General features: G+C 45.1%; 1 protein-coding gene across 1 annotated transcript in view; it reads left to right on the top strand.

Moving 5' to 3' along the window:
• Positions 1 to 21,137, top strand: part of Rhoj (ras homolog family member J) — an 89,700-nt gene that overhangs the window by 61,139 nt on the left and 7,424 nt on the right. The window contains exons 2-4 of the mRNA XM_004624801.2: positions 4,016 to 4,074; positions 15,177 to 15,341; positions 17,175 to 17,270. Of these exons, the coding sequence (XP_004624858.1) occupies positions 4,016 to 4,074; positions 15,177 to 15,341; positions 17,175 to 17,270 (320 nt within the window). The remainder of the gene's footprint in view (positions 1 to 4,015; positions 4,075 to 15,176; positions 15,342 to 17,174; positions 17,271 to 21,137) is intronic.

The raw sequence follows: 21,137 nt of genomic DNA, 5'->3' as shown, positions 1-21,137 counted from the left end.
AGGGGAATAAGCGCTTCCCTGGCATGCACAAGGGCTTATTTTCAATTTGCAATCTATTAAAAAATTAAAATAAAAATAAAGAAAAAAGAGTAGGAGAGGGGAAATCATGTGACTTCTAAAGATAAGGGTGGGGCTGGGGAAATGGCTCAATAGAATATGCGCTTGCACAAGGGCCTGGGTTCAATCCCCAGTTCTGCCAAAATAAAAAATAAAAAAATAAAGGTAAGAGCACATGCTCTGCCCCTTCCTTTGGGCTTTTCCCGCCAGGCCAGCCTCTCATGGGCACATTAGGCAGTCACGCGTGCAAAGCTGACAGTCTCAATAAAAAATACCATCCTCCTTCCCACTACCATCTTGCCTTAACCCAAGGAAATCATTTTCATTGCTTTTCTTTCACTTACATTTTCAGAGAGTTGAGGTCAGAATCCTGGATTCTCACAGCTTCAGGAAACCTTTATAATAAAGCCTGAGTTGGTGCGCCAGGGCAGCTCCATGCTCCCAGCTTGCCTCTGCTGCTCCCAGCTCGCCTCTGCTGCCCCATCTCCCCAGGACCCCAGGAGACTCTGGGCTGTCCTTGGAGACTCCACTCAGACATCCCCTCAGAAAGCCTCCTCAGACCACGCTCCAGCAGCGTGTGTGTGCAGGTGCACGCCCACTTGCTAGTGTCCTGCCTGTGCCCCATACCTTTCACAATGGCCCTGGCACTGTTGGACCCCTGGTTTCCCAGGAGACCACTTGTCTCCATGGACCATGACAGGAGGAGCTGTATCTGGTCTTTCTATTCCCAAATCTGAGTTTAGCCCACGAACACCACAAACCCTTGCAGAAAGGAAGGACAGACTGAGGGGAGACACCACTGTACCCAGAGTCTCCACCTGAAGCTTAGCCTTCCTTGGCTCTCCCTTTTCTTGGGCCTAAGGAAATGCTCTGGATTCAGGGATACCAAGGAGCAGCGGGGAGGCCTGAGGTGAAACAGGAGGGCGGGAAGGATCGCTTTCCCAGAACACAGGGAAGAGGTGAGCAGGGGCCAGGGATCAGTGGCAAAGATCAGAACCACCGTTTAGGAATATGTGTAGTGCACAGTGGGGCAGCAAGCGTGACTTGGCTTCCAGTTTACTCCACAGAGGGCACTGGGCCTGCAGGGCATGGGACAGCGGAAGGAGGTCTCAGGGGCAGCTTCCCCTGGCCTCCATGCACTGGATTGTGGAGGAAGGAAATTCCATGCTGTAATGCCTGACCTTCCCTTCATTTCTAATCCAGGACTGGGTAGCCTCTTGATCATTCAAGAAACCATTTAGGCAGATTTCAAAATATCAGAGCTCTTTTCTGTCAGTACGCAAGAAAAGAAAAAATGAAACAGGACAGAGAGTCCTGAGCCTCATCACATCACCTTTATCTCTATTACTAACCCGGCTTAGGACTTAGAAGTAAAATGCATAAATGTCTTTCCCCTCGCAGCATTGAAACTGGGGTTGGACAGAGCTGGCTTTACTTAAAATATGGCCTTAAAAGCCCATCTGGGTGGCTGCAACTATGGTTTTGGATTTTTTTTGTTTGGTTGGTTGGTTGGGTTTTTTTAGCAAGAAATAATATTGCAGTTTATTTTGTCTTTTATCAGTGTTAGTGATGGTTCATTTTATTTGTCACCTTGACTGGGGCATAGGTTACCTAGATAGCTGGTAAGACATTACTCTGTGTGTGTCTATGAGGAGTCTCTGGGCAAGAATACATTGGAGTCAGTAAACTGAATAAAGCAGACTTCCCTGTCCAGTGCGAGTGGGTATCACTTAGTCTCCTACAGGCCTGACTAGAACAAAAGTGGGTAAGAAGGATTTGTTCTTTCTGCCTCACTGCTTGAGCTGGGGACTTGGTCTCCTGTTCTTTTTTTTTTTTTTTTTTTTCCATAATTTTATTGAGAGACATATAGCAATGAGACAGTTTCAAATCAAATTGGTATGACAGTTTCAATAATTAACACATTTCCTACTCTCTTCCTAGTGGTTATTTGCTGTACAAGATGTGGACATGATATCCTATTTACAAACACTATTAGAACAAATCCCTCTATTCGTTAACAGAATGTAACTATAAATCTATCCTAACCATTTTGGATACACAGATACAAAATGAACATTCATCTGTATCCCCTTTTTTGTTTAGTTCCATCATTTAAATATTATAGGTGTGTTAACTCAGCAAAATATTCTAAAAGAGTCCAGTAGCCCATAATAGTATTGGGTCTTCCGCTTGACTGGCAGTGTCAGAAGTTGTTGACCTGAGTCCCCTACAGTTCAACATAACAACATGGCTTTACTTATTATACTTTGTTTTTATACTTTTCTGCTGGATGGTTAAGACCAAGGTAAAGCAGGACCTATGCAATAAGAGTTGTAGCTTTTGGGTCTGATAACATCAGTGAAATCCCCTCAGGATTTATCCTGAGATCCTGTACCTCAGACTGTAGATCCTTTGTCAGTGTCAGCCATGTGGATGAGTCCCAGCCACTGCTTGGCCAATGTGCTCTCTGTGAAAATCTGAGAGAATGTTTTCTCTCCATGTGACTCTCCTTAGGCACACTCTACATCATTGGTCACTTTCCTCTTTGGCCCCATAATCTCCTTGATCAGAAAATTTAGGACACTACCGAGTTACATGACGTTACAGTACAAGTTCTCATATGTCCTGAGTCTTAATTGACCTTGGAAGGCTAGGGCCAAAATATTGGCTTTCCTTGCGGCCCTCCTTGAAACTATGTTATCTAGCTGCACATGTGTGGATCTGAATAGATTAGAAAAATAGTTCCTGGTAGCTGGGGAGCCAGTGATTTTAAACAAGCACTGTTCAAAGAAGGACATTAACAAATGTTTTGTATATGTGCAGCTCATAATACTGAAAACAGAAATAAAAATCGGTAGCAGATCAGCCACTCCAAGCAGCAAACTGGCGACTTTGGCAGGCACGTGTGAGAGATAAGGTTATAATTGGCTGCTCTTCCATTTCTTTTTCATTTCCTGCACTTCCAGTGATAGGAGGAATCAAGAGCGATCTCTACACCGCATTTTCATTTTTTAATCCACTAAGGAAAAAGTCACGCGTTTCTTCATATTTTATTTCCTATTTCCAAAGAGATTCAATTTTTGTGGAAGCACATTCATTCTCTCCTTCCACTGTGAGAATCATCTCATGTCTCATTCAATCTGCTCAGTCTCAGTTTAGTTTCAACCTGAGGCCTTATTTCATTTCCAGCCATGCACAGAGTGGTCAATACCCCGAATCGCTTCCCATTTTGGAACACATTTGCTTGGCAAGGCAGGAAGCCTGCTGGGGAAACCAAACTGGTTACTCTTCGCTTTCTGTGTGCCCTTTAGGTAGGTAAAATGGAACCGGGCAACACTTCTTCTGGAATTAAGTTTTAAAATCATAAGGGATCTGTTGCTTTTCTCCTTTAGTTATTTGCCTTCCTTTATAATACAAAAGACGGGGCTGGGGATAGAGCTCAGTGGCACAGCACCTGCCTAGCAAACTTGAAGTCCTGAGTTAAATTCCATACATATATGCATAATCTTTGTTTCCGAGATTTTATTAACATTTCAAGGACAGATAGAAGCAGAGAGATTTCTATCATGAAGCACCTTACACAATTTTATATCTTAAAAGGTGGCTCAAACCACACCAAAGCAGGTGACCACCTAACCAGGAGGGATGACCCATCCTTTTCCTCCAAGAGCTCAGCAGTCTAGAGCCTGAAAAGAATCAATGAGCAGCTTGTGGAATGCCCTCATCGCTCCAGCAATACTCATGTTGGTTGAAAAATATGGACTTGGCTCACGCCATCTGCCACCACTGTGGCCCAAGGTTGTCTTTCGTTCGGAAACCACACTGTCAGTTTGGTTCAGAATATACAGGGCTGTGGCATATGCTTGTCCTTGCTGCCCAGAGAGATGCTGGCACAGAGAACTGTGAAGGCTCCTGGCTGAAATGTATTTATGGATCCTGCTCTTCTCTTCTCCCCTAGTTACTGTGACAGTGGGAGGCAAACAGCACTTGCTCGGACTGTATGACACTGCGGGACAGGTAAGGGATGGGGAACTGGGTGGAAGGGAAACTGACCTTGGCTTACTAACTGGGGACTAATGCCACAGATATGGCCCATTCTGATCATTGAGGGGCTACTTATCTGCCTAAGCAATAGCCATACTTAATATTCTTTTAAAATGTTTTAACTATTAATAAAGTCAATCATATTATCCCAGCCATTGATAAAGATTCATTCATTGATTAGCAACCATTAATAACCCAAATTGCTAGATGTGTGGTACAAGCCCATGATCCCAGTGCTCTGAGAGGCTGAGGTAGGAGGATTATAAGTTTGAGCCCAATGTAGATAATTTAGCAACTTAGGGCTCAAAACTATAGCTGAGGATGTTACTTAGTGATAAGGCATCCTTGGCTTCAATCCCCAGTACCACAAAATAATAATAATAATGATAATAATAATAATAATAATAACAACCAAAATATTCTATTTTTATTTATTTGGGTATTTTTTGGGTCGGTCTCACTATGTAGTTCAGACTGTCTGTGAACTCATGATGGTAGCCCAGTCTTTGAACTTGTAGTGCCCTCCTGCCTCAGCCTCCCAAGTGCTAGGATTGCAGGCATGTGCCACCATGCCTGGCTTCCAAAGAGTTAATTTGACCAAGACTTCCAATTTTCTCCTATACGAACCTATGCCAAATCGAGGATGAATAGATCAATATTATAAATCTTGGTTTCTCCCATTTTCTGCATGTTATTTTCTTTGCCTATCATTTGAGTTGCCTAAAGTGCTGTGAAAAGGTCCAAAGAGAGACTAACAAGAGAGAGAGGAGGAAAATGACGGATGAATGAAGAAAGGCTAAGATTCGGGGTGCTTTCCAAAAGTGATGGTCAAGCCCTGAACAACTGGGGGTTGATTAAATTCTCAAAGATCCTCAAAATATTCTGTGTCAGAAATATTTCTTCAAATTGGAGAACTGGGCCAGCCCATAACACCAGGGTGTGGAGTAGAATTCTCAACACTTAATTCATTAGCAGATGCTCTACAGGGGTGAAAATGCTGCCTTAACTGTCTTTCCTAACCTAACACATCATTGTAAAAATTCCTAACATTTCAAGCTCGGGGGCTGAAGGGGTTAGCCAAGCAATTGAAGGCAGGTGTTTAATTTCTTGAGTAGAACATGTTACCATATGTCTTGGGTCATTTATTTAGGTCAAAGTCAGCAAATTGTTTAAGTCTGTCTGAATTTATACATCATAAGCCCCCATGGAGGGACCATTTGAGCATGCTATTTCCCACTGTGAGTTTCCTGGTAATTGTTATTGGCTATATATCTGTCTAGGTCTTTATTCACAATTATCTAGAAATATGCCCTTTTGCCCAGCTTGGAAGACCTCTACTAGAAAGTACGTAAACATAACCTGAAGATTTCTGTGTCCATTTGCAGAGATGACTGCGTAAATGAAGGCTGTCAAGGCTAGCACTGTACACACCCCCTGGAAAACCTAGCGCTAGACTCAAGGCTCCTCAGAGCACCCAATTTCCCCTCCTAGGAAGACGTTTGCATCCTCCAGCAGAAAGCCTCATGCCTGCAGAGGTACACTGCCCTGGGGGCTGCAATTGCCAGTTCTAATCCAATCACACTGTTTGGGGTGTCTCTTTGCATCAGGAGCTCACAACCTGAGAGTTTATTCCCTCATAATCAAATTTTATAAACATGCTCATTTGAAAAAATCTCAATATAGCAAGGGTTATTCTTCATCTGAGACCCTTCTGTGTTCCCTAGTCGCCTAAATAAGCCCTGTCGCCACCCCCCATGGCCATTCTGTTTGTCCCCTCTTCTGCAGCCATGCATGATGACAGTTGCAGTCTCTTGTATATTAATTGCCCCAAGAACAACTCCCATGGGCTTCTATTTAATTTCAAATCCAATAAAACTACTTAAAAGCTCTTGTAGAGTTTAATTATTCTTTCCCACTGCTCCGTTCTTTTTTAATTTTTTAAATAATGCTAGTGTAAGTGTTGAAGCTATTAAAGCATTGTAAAAGAGAAAAAATACCTTTAAACTCTGAATTGAAGTAAGCAGGAGACCTAAAACTCTGACAGGAAGTGGCAAATGCTAATCAAATACCACAAACAGGGTCTGGACATGTCCTCAACTTCACTTTCATTTTAATGCTTTCTATCAGTTATTTTGAAAGCTCAGGGGTTGATAAGATTCCTAGGGGAGCATAAGTATTAGGGGGAAAGAACCAGAATATCTCATAAGGTTCTAGAAGAACCTTGAAAGTATAACTTCAAAGAAGCCTAAGAACTGCATGTCAGACTAGACCCGAAAGAGGCATATCATCAGGGAAGTATTTCCAATTCTGGGTTTGTTACACTGAAAGGTTCCCTACCACCGATTTTCTAGAACAGTGGTTCTCACGCTTGAGCGTGCCTCAGAATCGCCAGCAAGGTTTGTTAAAGCCCAGACCCACTCAGGCCCAGCTCCAAGAGTTTTGGGTTCTGCACGTCCCGGGTGGGTGCCACGAGTCTTCAGGTTTCCTGGTGTTGGTGGCCTCTGCATCTCACTCTGAGAACCACTGTTTCAGAAGTTTGTCATTGAAGTGTAGTCCACTCTCCAGCAGCATCTGCTTTCCTGGGAAGCCCATCAGAAATGCAGCCCCAGCCCACTGAATCTGAAAATTCCCTTTAAGAAGGTCCCCAGATGATCGGAGAAGCACCTCTCTAGAAGCCTGTGCTGGTGGAAGTGTTGCTTCCAAAGTCCAAAGGTGCAGTTGAGAACTAGCGGTTAGGTAGATTTTACATTGAAGTCCAGAAGGTTTTGCAACAAATTTAATTTAGAACCCTCGTCTCAAAAGCTCCATCCCCAGTGGTTATCCTTCATTACGTTTTTGTAAATGTTCCTGAGGTCACACAGCTAAAGAACACCTATAAACACCAGTTGATAATTCCTCAATTACAAAAAAAGGAACTAAGTCTTTCAATCACTATGCAGCTCCCTTTTGCTTATATAATTTGATTTTCTTACATGAATAAACCAAAATTCTTTAGCTTTATCTTGAGTTCATTGTGAGTCAGGGCTGACAAAAACCTCAAGAAGCAAATGAATTCTGAAAGATGCAAAATCATTTGATCCCAGCTAGGATACTTGAGGTACAGCTTAACCTCGGACATGGCTGGAGACACCCCTGCCACGTCACAGTCCAGCCGCGCATGTGCTAAGGACGGTTTATCATGAAGTCACCCACGTCCACTGCCAACACACTGCAGCTGCTGTTAGACATTGGCTCCCTCCCCACCTCCTAAACTCAAGCTAACATTCGGATGTGGAGTAATCTTTTGAAGATAATGAGTTTTCAGAACTCTGGCTCGGCCTGTTGGGTAAGGCATGGAGCGAAGGATCTGTGCCCCAGGTCATGCAGGGAGCCCTAGGGCCAGTCCTCCAGCCACGTCCGAGGGGCGTCCCTCTCCACCTGCACAGCACGTGCTCCGATGGCGACTGGCTACGGCGCGACAATGGAAGTCTCTTGGGAAGGGCTTGCTAGAGCACTGTTCTTGGGCTCTGGTCAGAAAGGTCGCAGAGCTGCCTTTGTGTGCCTCAGCACGTACTGGCCAGCTTGCTCACATCAGGAGAGGATGCTGGCGCGGGCCTCGCGCGATGCAGCAGAGGATCGATCGCCGCCCACGCCCCGAGAGGGGTCCACCCCAGGTCAGCGCTCCCAGCCCCGGGTCCTCCCCGCCGCTCAGACGCAGCACCTCCTTCCTCTGTACCCTCTCGCCCGGACCTGCGATGTGAGCAGACCCGCTCCAGTCCAGCCTGTCCTCTGCACACCTCAGAGGCAGCAGCCCCCCAAGTGGCCGCCGCAGCGGTGCGGGGAGGAGCGCGGTGGGCCCTGCGCTCCCGCGTCTCTCAGACCCAACGCAGCACAGCGTGGTGTCCGGCTCTGAGAAACCACCGCACAGCCTCTGCGGCCCGCAGCCCAGGAAACCGGAAGGTCACCCAGGAAACCCGAAGGTAACCGGGCCTCTCATCTACACATCTTCCCCAGGACTTCCTCCTGTTACCTCCCAAGAGCCAAAAAAGCCTGCAAGCGTGCAGGCAGCGTGACCCTCGGGGGCTCATTAGTGACAACCTGAGGCCCACTTGGAAGCCCCGGTCCCCCTCCTCTTTGCTATTGGCCGACACAGCCAGGCCATCTGGAGTGCAGGATCTGGCTTCAGCCTTCCACAGAAAGTTTGCCTAAAGCCTCAGAACAAATGTTTCCCAGCCTCGGCCCTTCCCACTCATGCGCATCTTCCTGTGGCTCCCTTGAGCTTGCGGTTTGGAGAAGCAGAGAGGAGTCAGTCCAGGCTTCAGCCTATTTGTGAAAGCAACCCTAGGACCCCGTCTTCTCCCCAAATTATGAAAAATGACGGAATAGAGTAGGAGAGGCGGTCAGGGCGTGCAGACATTGGATGGCAGTGCCGCTCAGTGCAGAGAAAGTTCATTTCAGACACTGGCCCAAGAAGGCTACCGATATTAACACATTTTATTCGCACAACAGCCCTGTGAGACTGGTACTATAATCATATACTCAGATCAGGAAACTGAGGCAAAGACCATTTACCCAAGATTGCAACATAATCCCAGGCATTTGGGGATTTGAATCCTAAGTGCTTTTTGTTTTAGTTTGGGTTTTTTTGTTGTTGTTTGGTTGGTTGGTTGGTTTGGTTTGGTTTTTTTTGGAGAAAATGGGGATTGAACTCAGGCCGTTGCACTTGAAGGGAAGCGCTTATTCCACTGAACCATCTCCCCGGCCCCTGAATCCCAAGTGCTGATCTCCACAGTTCCTACTTGTAGCATGTTGAAGAAATCAGCTGATCTGAGAGATAAGATAATTCTTCTTCCAATGTTGCTAAGAGGTGACCCCGGAACAGTCATGACTGCGGGGCTAACGCCCAGTCTTTACAGAGTTCACACATGGTCCACCTCAGCTTGATGCATGAGGAAATATAAAAAATGAGACTAGTTTTGAAAACTCTGGGATAAATATCACTCAACTCAGGCATAATTGGAAGCAGAATTCTACTCCCAGTTCAATACAAAGATGTGGCAAGGAGCTATGCTTAGAGCAAATTTCCGTGCTACTCAACATGTGGTCCCTGGACAGGAGCGTCGCGTCACAGGTCACAGCCACAGAACCTGAACCTGCTAGAATCTGTGCTTGACAAGGTCCAGGTGACTGACGTGCGTGTGAGATTTGAGAAGGGCAGGTCTCACGCTTGCACTAACCAAACCCCTGTGTGGATGGGATGCGGTTGTTCCTGTGCTCAGGTCCCAGCTCTTTATTGGTCCATTAGCTACTGAGATTTCCTCTGAACTTTTCAAATAATTAACCATAATCCCCCCAACCACAGAGCATCGTATCCTCTTCCAGACCAGACTTTGGCATGAAGTAGGTAGAAAGCACTGAAAGTGGGTAGAAAGCCTTTGGCGTGAAGTGGGTAGAAAGCACTGGCAAGCTTGCTCTGTCCTCGGTCCCTCACCACTCCAACGCCCACACCAGCCCCTGCATCACTCTAGTCTCCCACCCACCCACGGGCCTTTTACATATTAAAACATGTCTCTTCATGAAGCACATGCACACTTGCCTTCCTAGCTCCTTCCCAGCATCAGAAGAGGCCTCTGCACAAGCTGGATGCTTTGGACTGTCCTCATAGCCCCTGCCAGCCCCTGCCAGTCCCTGAACACGAGCTCTCCCAGCCTAGGGTCACAGCCTGCTCCATCCAAAACTCATCCAGTCTGTCCACTGGTGTGAATCCAATCCCCAGCTCCCCAGCCCCCAAGCCTGTGGAGCCCCTTTACTCTGTAGTCCTGTGTAAGTCAGTCTGCCCAATATTGGTTTCTGAAGTGGCCAATACCTGCTGGATATTAGAGAGAGCTGGAAGAATAGTGACCTGTGGATTTAGAGCTATCTACAAATCACCTGGAAAGTGTCAGGGTCCACATTTCTGGCTCTTCAAGTCTCATCCTCAGCAGGGCCGGGTGGCCCATTCCTAGCAAGCACCTAGGTGTGGTCTGAGCAGCTGGCCAAGACCATGCTTTGGAAACCACAGCAGTAACTCATCTTTAAATCCTCTTCTACCCTTGACGTTGTATTTTTCCAATTCAATCAGATAAATATTGTACATTATCAAGTTACCTGACACCACGCAGAAGAAACACATCCCCTGTCTCACTTCCCATAAACGGAATTATTTTGTGCGTTTTCCTTTCCTTTCTCCAACTTGGTTTCCAGTTATCACTCGCCTTAGGTTTCCATCAGCACACTGTGGCCTGCCCAACTTTGCTATAACGGAAGCAGAATTTCCAGTTGCTGGTTGCGGATCCGACAGAGAAGAGCCTTTCAGACTCATCAGCTGCCCCTGCCTTTTCCAGTTCTGTCGCTTCTCCAGACTGTTTTTTTTGTTTTGGCCTTTTGGGGTTTCAACACGCAGTGTTTGCTGCCACCCTGTGGTAATCTCCAGCGGATGCCAGCTTCAGCTGTACCAGCGGCCTCACTTTCTCAGATCCCCGGGTCTCCGCTGTCCTGGGTAACTGAGCTCAGGCAAATGCTGGCTCTGTCCCTCCCAGTTCTGAGCAACCGCAGTAGCGTGGTCACAGTTAAGAGACAGGTCTGGGTGCAGGCCTTTGGCATCTGGTTTCGAATAACTCTGCAGCCTTGGCCCATTGGGAAATTTCTCTAATTCTCAGCTTCCACTTCTGTGAAATGTGGCTGGCGATGATGCCACCTTTCTAGTGCCACCGGGAAAATTCCACGAGCTGATGCACACAGAGGCTTTAAGCCAAAGTGCCCACCTTCTGACTTGCCCTACTATCCTGAGTGAAGACGGTTTGTCACAGGCTATGTGTAAAATATGAAATGGAATTGATCTAAGTAACTACACTTCTTTTTTATATTTTAACTTACAAAATTATTTTAAAGACAATACAAGCCCAAGGGCTGGCAAGATAGCTCAGTGGATTAAGCATCTGCTTTGGCAAGTGCAGGGACCAGGGTTCGATCCCTGTCCCACATGCTATGTCGGTCCCGTCCCCAGGGCGTGCTGAGCAGGTGGCTGAGTCTTGGCATGGCGGTGCACATCCGTAATCTCAGTGCTGGGGAGGCTGAAAACAGGAGGATCGTTATGAGTCTGAGCTGCATAGTGAGACCCTGTACCAAATACATAAAATTTAAAAAAAAATACAAGCCCACACTTAATGAAGAAGAAAGTGTACATGTCTGCTCAATAACCATAAATACCTGTCTTCACATGCACATACACACAAATAGATTCAACCCCAGTGTAAAAAAAAAAATCACAATAATGTTAAAAGTTTATAATCCTGTCAGAGCCGTGTGTCTAGCTGTCTAGGGCCTCATCCTGCCCTTGAGCCCACAGGTGGATCTCGGTAACAAGTCCCGGACACCTCTTCAGTTTATGGTGAAGATGAAGGTGATACAAACCACCTGTTCTCAACTCTGCACCCAAGCAGGATTCCCAGGTGGCCAGGCCACTCTGCAGAGACTGATTTTAGTGGTACCAGAGTAGGGAAGGAGTTGCGGGAGGCAGTCAATTAGCTGTGTAGGAAGATATTTTAAAAGCTCGTCAGTAATCCTAATGGAAGCCACTGGAGTAAGTGGCTCCAGAAGAATGAGGACTCATTTGGAGACCACTGTAGTCTCCACTTCTTCCGGTGAGTCAACCACAGCCACTGAATATTTTCTGTGAACAGAGTACAGGTAGGAATGAGGGGGGAAAAAAATGAAGCTGGTGGTCCCTGAACCGCTTACAGCAATCCAGAGGGAGAGCCCCGTGGCCAGGGATGGGTAGTACCTTGAGCACTTAAGGATCGCAGCCTGCAGTGGTGCCTTAGCTTGTGTGTCTCACCTTGTCGCTCTCCGAGCGATTTCTCCAGGGAGGAAGGAGCGAGGTAGAGCAACCACGGGAGAGGAAGGACAGTGTTCCGGGCAGCTGTACAGAGGAGAGGGCAGTGCCACCCACGAGTCATTCCCTTCCCCACGGCTCCCTCCACACTCATACTGCCAGAGCAGTGCAGTAGGTAGGCCTGGCCTGCCCTCCCACCGAGACCAACATTTAGTCAGCTGTGCATCCAACCCCCAAGGATTTGGGTTAACAAAAATATGGTATAGAAGCCGCCGTAACAAGTGTGAGTTTTGAGGATTTTTTTGGTTTATTTTTTAGGATGCTATTTTTTGTGTCTTGCTTATCTTTTTTAATATTTATTTATTTGACACAAGGTCTCACTACGCAGCTCAGGCTTGTAGCGATCCTCCTGTCTCAGCCTCCCCAGCGCTAGGATTACAGGCGTGCGCCACCATGCCTGGTTTAGGCAGCCAGCGCAGCATGTGGTACTGGGGATCAAACCCAGGTCCTTGCGCTTGCCAGGCAGGCACTTAGACGCCAAGCCATCTCCCTTGCTATCTTGTTCATATAGCGCTGCATTTTTCTTGAGTACGTAAAACCGTCGCCTACGCACATAGATCCACGTGGGCTCTCCAACCGGAAAAGAGTGGTGCTGCAATGTGAATGGTGTAATGCATACGCCTGCAACTGTTTGGAAGTGTGCTGGGAGATAGCTCTCTCTGGGAGAGGAAAAGGATCTAGAGAACACTCAAGATGAAAACAGATTTTTTTTTCTTCCATCTATGAGTTTCTGAAATGTCTGCATTTTTGCAACAAGCATGTGTGTTTTCTAATTTTTTAAATGCTAAGAAGAGAAGTCAGGACTCTAACAAATACCTTGTGAATACATGTTGGCAACAGGTTTGGTGGTGCATAATCACATGCCACGTGTGCCGGTGTGTGCTGTGCCCACACATCAGGACGTTAGGGCTGGAGAGACAGCTCGGTGGCATAAGCGCCTGCCCAGCGAGCACAAGGTCCTGAGTCTGATCCCTGAAACCGCACGCACACTTGTCATCCCAGCACTGGGGAGGCTGAGACAAGGAAGATCACTGTGAGGCCAAGCTGCGTAGTGAGACCCTGTATTGCAAGAATTTTTTTAAAAAGGATCTGAATGTTACACATACATACTACGCCTGTGTCATGGCCCTGTGTAATGCACACATTAACAAGACATGCGCGTACATTCACAAAGTTACTTTTGGCTTATGTATCACTAATTTCTATGAAAATATGTAAACCTTTATTGAAAGAGCAGATTCTCTCCTGCAGCCCCCTAAAGCATTTGTGTACAGCAAAAGACACTTGACATTTCTGCACAGCGGAAATAGTGCCGTGTTTTGCTTTTGCTTATTTCCCACTAACACAGCAGATAATGGAACCAGAAATTCCTCCACTGGAGAATAGTCTCACCAGAAAAGTCCTGGGGAAAAAATATAAGGTGGAATTTTATTTATTTGGTCACAGTACAGATTTTGGATACATTTATATCCAAGTCCCAAATTCTTAGCTTTAAACCTTCACCCAACCGTTTCTTCAAAGACCCTGTTACTTTTACCCCAGCACAATTTACACTAGCCAAGGATAGAGCTGTCCTTAAGGCCTACCAGTGGGGGAATGGATAAAGGAAACAGAAAATACACACAATGCAATGGTATTCAGTCATAAAGAAGAACACAAGTATGTCATCCACAGGAAAATGGATAGCCCTGGAGGTCATTGCATGAAGTGAGACAAGCCAGGTTCAGAAAACACCTAAGATATGTTTTCCCTAGACTCTGGGCTCTGAAGAACATAAGACAACATGAAAGTAGAAGGAAGGGCATAAGAGGGAGGGAGGGCAGGAGGTAAGGACAGGTCAAGGATATAGTAAGAACTGTGCTGCCTAATTTGACAAAAGTTCTTTGCTTCATATTTTAGTTAGCTTATCCCAAAGTAAATTGGAAAACAATTTTTTAATTATAAGGATAGGATTTCTTTGCCTTGTCAGTGCCCTATTAATTTATTTTTTTCTGTTAATTGAAATATTTGTCCTATAGATCTCAATTCTAACACAGCAGAAGAACTGTGATACTAAGTATTGGTTTATGTCCTTTAAGTGCATTTTAAGTGAACTTTGGAGGCAGAGTCAGGAGGACTGCTGTGAGTTCGAGGCCAGCCTGATCTACATAGCGAAACTGTACCTCAAAAAGACAATCAGGGCTGGTGAGATGGCTCAGTGGTCTAAAGCACCTACTTAGAACAAGCTTAGCAAAGCACAGGGACCGCGGTTCAATCCCCCAGCACCACATGCCAGCCAGCCCCGCCCCCTGGTGGGCTGAGCTGGCCACACACACACACACACACACACACACACATAAATAAGTAAATTAAAAAAAAAAGACAATCAACCACTCAATCAATCAATAAACAAACTTTGGAGCTCATAGCGAAATGTAGAACCATTGTTATTACGGACAAAGATGGGCAGGAAATCAGGAGAAAGTGGTCAGGTACAAGGCTGCAGTTCTGTAAGATAAATGAGTGTAGAAAGTGAATATACACAGTATAGCACCATTGTTAATGTTATGAGGACCACATTGCGTACTGGAAATTTGTTAAGAGTAGATTCAGGTGCTCTCACCATTAAAAAAAAAAAAAAAAAAGATAACCATGTGAGAAGATGGATAGTTGTCTTGACTTCAGTGTGTTATGTGTATATACCATGTTTTGCTTCCTAGGTATACAAGATTGTAAAATATGTGAGTGAAGTTAATAATATATAAAGTACAGCTCAATAAGTCTATTAAATACTTCCTAAATTCATCTTGAGTGGGGGAAATCCTAACCTCTAACAAGAAGCTGGTGCCAGCCCTGCACCCAAGCGGGGAGGAGCCGGCCACTGAATCTAGCATGGTGGCACATGCCTGTAATCCCTGCGCTAGGGAGCCTGAAAACAGGAGGATCAGTATGAGTCCAAGCTGCATCGTGAGACCCTGTACCAAATAGATATAAAAAATATTTAAAATTAAATAAAGAAGCTGATTCCTGACTGAGGACTCCTTTATTTTTAGTAATACAGACCACCAGACTCCAGGCAGGGGAAGGAACCGGAGCACAGAGGGCTGGAATAGAGGGCTTCCCAGAGCCACCTGAAATCCGCTGGACTTTGGTGCTACCAACTCTTTATCTACTGTTCCCACAGGAGGACTACAACCAGCTGAGGCCGCTGTCCTACCCCAACACTGACGTGTTCTTAATCTGCTTCTCTGTTGTCAACCCCGCCTCATACCACAACGTCCAGGAAGAATGGGTCCCGGAGCTGAAGGACTGCATGCCTCATGTGCCTTATGTCCTCATAGGGACCCAGGTTGCAGTGTGGGTGATTGGGGGGAGGGGCATGCAAACAAGCAGGCTCACCACAAACCTCACATTCTACCAAACATGAGGGAAGTCTCACACACAAATACTCCTTTGTGCAGAAGTCCTTTAGAGGTTCACGATTATTCAGCCCACAGTTGAAAAGATAATGGAGCTATTTCACGTGGAGCAGAAAGTTTTGATATGGCCCTGAAGAATTAATCTCCCAAAGAAGTGTTTTCAAATTGACAGTCTTCTCTAGCTCTGCTGAATCACAGCAATGAAGGGATGCTGTCAATTGCACATATTATCTAACATTTTGTAGCTAGAATCCACAGTTATTTTAAAAAATCACAAAATAGTTGAGTGTCAAAATGACCCCAGAATGGGCATGTTACAGCAGGACTCCAGAATAACACTGCCAGAGAAGAAAGACAGAACTGTACAGCTCTATTCCCCTTCAGCCCCTCAATCTTCCAGAGCTTATAAAAGAAGTTAAAACACATATACAAGATAGACAGACCTGTATTGGAAAAGCCCTTAAAATGTTTCAAAAGCTAATAAAATTTCACAGGTTGAATTTCCAGCAGTAAGCCAGTTGCACAAATACATTAAAGATCCTCCCGACTTCGTGGTCTTAAATGGATTTTTTTTTCTTTGCTTTTTTTAAAATCCAAATTACTATTCCAGGAACAATGAAGGGATTTGTAGTGGTCTGTTTTATATGCTGTTTCTTCGTATTTCTTGTCTTACATTCTGCTTGACAAATGAAATTTTTCAAAATTAGGGAACGGAAAATAATTTCTAAAGAAGATGTGGATAGATACAGGGTAAATGTGTTCACTCAGAAAGAAACAAAGTAGAATACATACAGCCATAAATCAGAGTACGATTAATGCTTCTTCTCTGAAAGATAATCACTTTTTTGTGTAAGTGAAGTAAGCCTTAATTCCAGATGATAACATTTATCCATACCGACAGAGCCTGGATCCTGATGCTGAAATATGTGCTGCAACCCTCAAATGCATTAGTGCAATTTGAGTCTATTTTTCAACCAACTGGCCTTAAGTTGAAAAATTAAAGCCAAAAAAAACCAAAGCCATTGCTTAGTAGAAATGAGTATTATGCTTATCAATGGGATCCTGACGTATGAATATATTGTTTTTTCTTTAAGACACAAGTCCTGTGTGCTCACACTCAGATCTTATATAGTGACATTGTAAGGCAATCAAATAGTAAATTCTCAAACCTAATGCATCCTACTTTCAAATCAGCTCTACCTTTGAAAAAAGTAATGTCCGTTTGCTAAGCAAACCCTCTCTTTGCGACTTACCCTCCTGAGCCTACAATATATTTGTTAGGTGGGGGGAAATTCTGACTTGGAAAAGCAAAACAAAATAAAGCACACAAACAAATAAGATGTATCCAGATACAGGAAATAAGCCCTAGATAGTGAGTAATATAACCATATAATTTGGAATCAAAAAGCTATCACTAGAAGACAACGTGAGTATCTGATTCTCTTGTATGCCCTACCAGTGAAATCTAGAAATAAACAAAAAGTTCCAAAAACAACAGACAGAACTGGAATCATTAAAGGAAGTCTTCAGCACCCAGGAGGGCTGCTTCAAAGGAGAAAATACAAGGACATCCTGGTATGTCCGAGTACAAAGGAATCACTTAACTCTCTCAGACACAACACGGGCACACGTGTGTGCTCTCTTAAGGTTCATCCACTTCAAAGATGTCCAAGAGAAAAGAAACCCTATTACAACACAGCTTAAAATGACTAAGAAGGCTTCAAAAAAATAAATAAGCTGATCATATGTGTGGTTTTTGCTAGATTGATCTCCGCGATGACCCCAAAACCTTGGCCCGTCTGCTGTATATGAAAGAGAAGCCTCTGACTTACGAACACGGTGTGAAGCTTGCGAAAGCGGTAGGTCAGGTCTTAATTTAACTTTAAATGTATGTTGACAGAAGAGTGGGGGGTGTGCTTGGGAATGGGCAAGGTGCATGGTTTTGCTTTAAGAATCTGTTGCTTTCAATTCTCCCTGGCTCAAGAAAGGCTGGAAGGGTCATGTGGTTAGCATTCTTGTAAGCTGGTATTGTCTTTATCATTAGGAAAGAAACTTGGTGAATTTAAACAGCTGGAGCACTTAGCACTGGATTTAGCAACGTCTAGAACACCTCTGTGTTCTATATATACTGTGAATTAAGGGGGGCTTCAATGTGTATTTGTAAATCTCACTACCTATGAGCGCTGTAACTCATTTAAATGACCCCACGTGCAGCACTTTGTGGTTTTCTTCAGAGAGACTTAGATGAGCACCTGGCGGGGTTCTGTTGGCTAGGATTTCTCACCACACAATGAACAGCCACTCACAGGTTAGCTGGTGCTACATGTGGCTCACACAAACGTAATACACACCAACAAGTAACTGCCTGGGAAATGTACGTGGCTGCTGGACAAATTCTGGCAACTTGCTCGAAGCTCGAGCTGTCTGCATAGCCTCTTCCTTCTTCAGAGCCTGACTGCATACTGACTTGGTTGAGGACACATTTCAGAAAGCATTTGCCGGGCAACAAATTTTTGCCTTAACGCAATCACCAAGGTATGAGCGAAACTACCACTGAAATAGACGTGAAAGGATGGCAGTACGTTACCCAAAAGGAGGCTTAGAAACCACATTTCCATAACTTGGATCCATATCCTCATTGATTTAGTCACAAATCTATAACCCAAAAAGAAGACTTTAAAAAAATTATAAAAAATAAAAATAAATAAATAAGTAAATAAAGACAAAAAAAAAAAAAAAGAAGACTTTAAATTTTTTGTTTTATTTTCTAAGTAAGTAGCCCTGCCAAATGGAAGTCCTGGGCAGTCAGCGCAGCCCTCTCTATGCCAGTCAAGAAGGATAGCAACTACAGTCTTCATGAACAAAGATGGACGTGTTTCTCTTACGAAAACCTGGTTATAGGCACAAAGTTAGGATGATGCACTTGGCTAAAACAAATTAAATAAAATTTTGGTTCTGTGGGAGCAGAGCCAGGCTGGGCACGGTGTTGCACGCGGAAGCAGGAAGATTACAGACTCACAGGCAGCCTGAGCAAGTTCCTGAGACCTAGTCTCAAAATAAAATGAGAAGGGCTAAAGATACAGCTGTATTCCCTAGGTGCAGCTCCCAGTACACAGGAAGGGAAGGAGGAAGTCAGGTCCGGCCCAGCTCTGTGAACTTTATCATCATTGTCTAATCTGTCTCTTTTCCAGCCACGTCTTTTTCTTCCCGGAGACTGAGTCTGTATCTCTGGTCCTTCTACCCTCTCAAACATTCAACCCGACCACTCTCGTTAACATACATAAATGCCCAGCTCCATAAATAACTGCACGCTTCGCAGGAGGAGCTCCGGGCTGGCCTGGCCCCAGCTCCCTGCAGGACCTCTGGCTCAGTATTCCATGCTTCCGGCCTGTCTTCCACCTTATCCTGTCAGCTGGGAAGTTGTTTTTTGTGTGTGTTTCCCCACACACACACCCCACAATCTAACAAGAAGTCGCTCCAAGGCCTCCCATCTCATTTCAGACTTCTTTGGGAACAACGGCTGCGCTCACCGCTTTATTGCCAGCTTTTGCCAGCTTCTCCTAGCAACTGCTCTCACATACAGAGAGAATCGTGTTTAGCTCACCAAATCCAATTTAGAAGAAAATCAAGCAAGATTTTCCCTTGTTTCATCACAATTCCTGTAATTACAGAGATGTTTTAAGTTTCACTACTCTTTGACTTCGCCGTCAAGTAGTTTATAATAACAGGCAGCCCGTTGAGGAGTGGTTACAGAGTGCAGGCTGCAAGCTGACTGCCTTGCATGCGTCATCTTAATTCACGCCCACAGCAACTTCTGGGACTGTATATATGATTATCACCAACTTCCTAGGGGAAACTGAGGTACAGAGAAGTTAGGGTCACCCAGCTCGACAGTAACGGAACTAGGATGTGATAAACAAGTGCCTCTGCCTCCCAGCTATAATCTAAAAAGAAACCCTACGGTTTGGGGCCTTTTTTAATATGCTGAAGGTCACATTTTATTTTAAATTTATTCATTTGGTACAGGGTCTCACTATACAGCTTGGACTTATAGTGATCTTCCTGTCTCATCCTCCCCAGCACTGGGATTACAGGTGTGTGCCACCATACCCAGTTGCCAGTGACCCAGGGTTCCAGGGCCAGCACAGCCTGTGGTACCGGGGATCAAACCCAGGTCCTTGTGCTTGCCAGGCAGGTACTTGGACTACCAAGCTATCTCTCCAGCCCTGAAAGTCACATTTTAATATGCATATTCTCCCAAAAACTTCAGTGCTTTCACAAATTCAGAGTTCTCACATCTGTCCTTCTCTATTAAATGCTTCTCAGTCTACCATGTGTCTTTCATCTATCTTTTCTTTGTGGTCTCAAAAGGGCATTTTGTTTAAAGCATGGTTTGGGCCAGTAAGACAGCTCAGCGGTCTAAAGCACCTGCTTAGGCAAGGTTAGGCTAGCATTCAGGGCCCACGGTTCAATCCCTGGCACCACAGGCTACCCAGGGTAGGCTGAGCCAGCCACACACACACACAAAAAAAAGAGGATGGTTTCACAGTGTTCATGGTTAAATAATTCTTTATATCCAAAGGCTGGGGCTGGGGAGATGGCTCAGTAGAATAAGTGCTTCCCTGGCAAGAGCAAGGGTCTGAGTTCAATCACCAGTTCCGCCAAAAAAAAAAAAAAAAAAAAAACTCCATATTCAAAGGCAACCCCATTGGCACAAATATTTCATGTCAATTTATAAGAAGCAACCTTTGTTTTCTCTAGCTTGATTTATCATCCCCCTGATGTATGGTTTTTTATTCCCAGCCCACACATCTGTAAACATCCGTACTACTGCTAGGTTTATCTGATAATTGATTAAACGCCTCTCACGGCCCAGGGGCTCCTCTGTGGGTTTTCGTCTTCTGAGCATTCTCTTTCTGAGCTCCATCTATACAACCACCACGTGAGTCTCTAAGTTGGGGCTTCCTCAGGTACTTCCAGGCACAATACTTTCCTACCGTTCTTTTTTTTTCATCTTTTGCCCACTCTTGTCACCTTCTTCACCAGGCGACTTTTGCTGTCATCACAAGTGGAATTTAAAGCTGCAAAACCTGGTCATCAGTGTTCCATGATATCGATTACCTGGAGTCTGAGTTGCTCCTCTTGAATGAAGGAGCTATGGGGCCCATCCTGTTGCATGTATTGCCATCGTCCCTGTCCCAGGCTGTGGAAGGCCAGCACCTCACCACTTACAATGGGGTTACAGAGGCCCATATGCAAGGGCAGGAGGGCAAAGAGCAAACAGATGTGCTGAGCTGTTGGATCCACCTCAGACACTACAGTAGCAGTAATGTGGCTGAGGAGAGTGTGACAGATACATTTGGGGCAGGAGGGCTCAGAGATTTCCTGAAGCACCTGATATCAGAGCCAGGTGCTATCAAAGAGGAGGAGAAGCTTATCAGATGGACAAAGTTAGGGGTCTGGGAATAAAGTCCCCAAACAGAGGCCAATATGTTCAAAAGCATCATTTCAAACACAAGGAGTCAACCAGCAACCTGAAGGGCCAGATTTACCCGTAGATATTTTTTTATTATTTATTTATTTATGTGGGGGGGGCAGCTCAGCCCACCAGGGGGTGGGGCTGGCTGGCTTGTGGTGCTGGGGGATTGAACCCTGGTCCCTGTGCTTTGCTAAGCTTGTTCTAAGTAGGTGCTTTAGACCACCGAGCCATCTCACCAGCCCCTACC

This window comes from Octodon degus, unplaced genomic scaffold, assembly GCF_000260255.1.
Source record: "Octodon degus isolate 3935 unplaced genomic scaffold, OctDeg1.0 scaffold00007, whole genome shotgun sequence".
Classification (NCBI taxonomy): domain Eukaryota; kingdom Metazoa; phylum Chordata; class Mammalia; order Rodentia; family Octodontidae; genus Octodon; species Octodon degus.
Note: the sequence above shows the minus strand (reverse complement) of the source record. Positions and strands in the feature narration are given on the sequence as shown.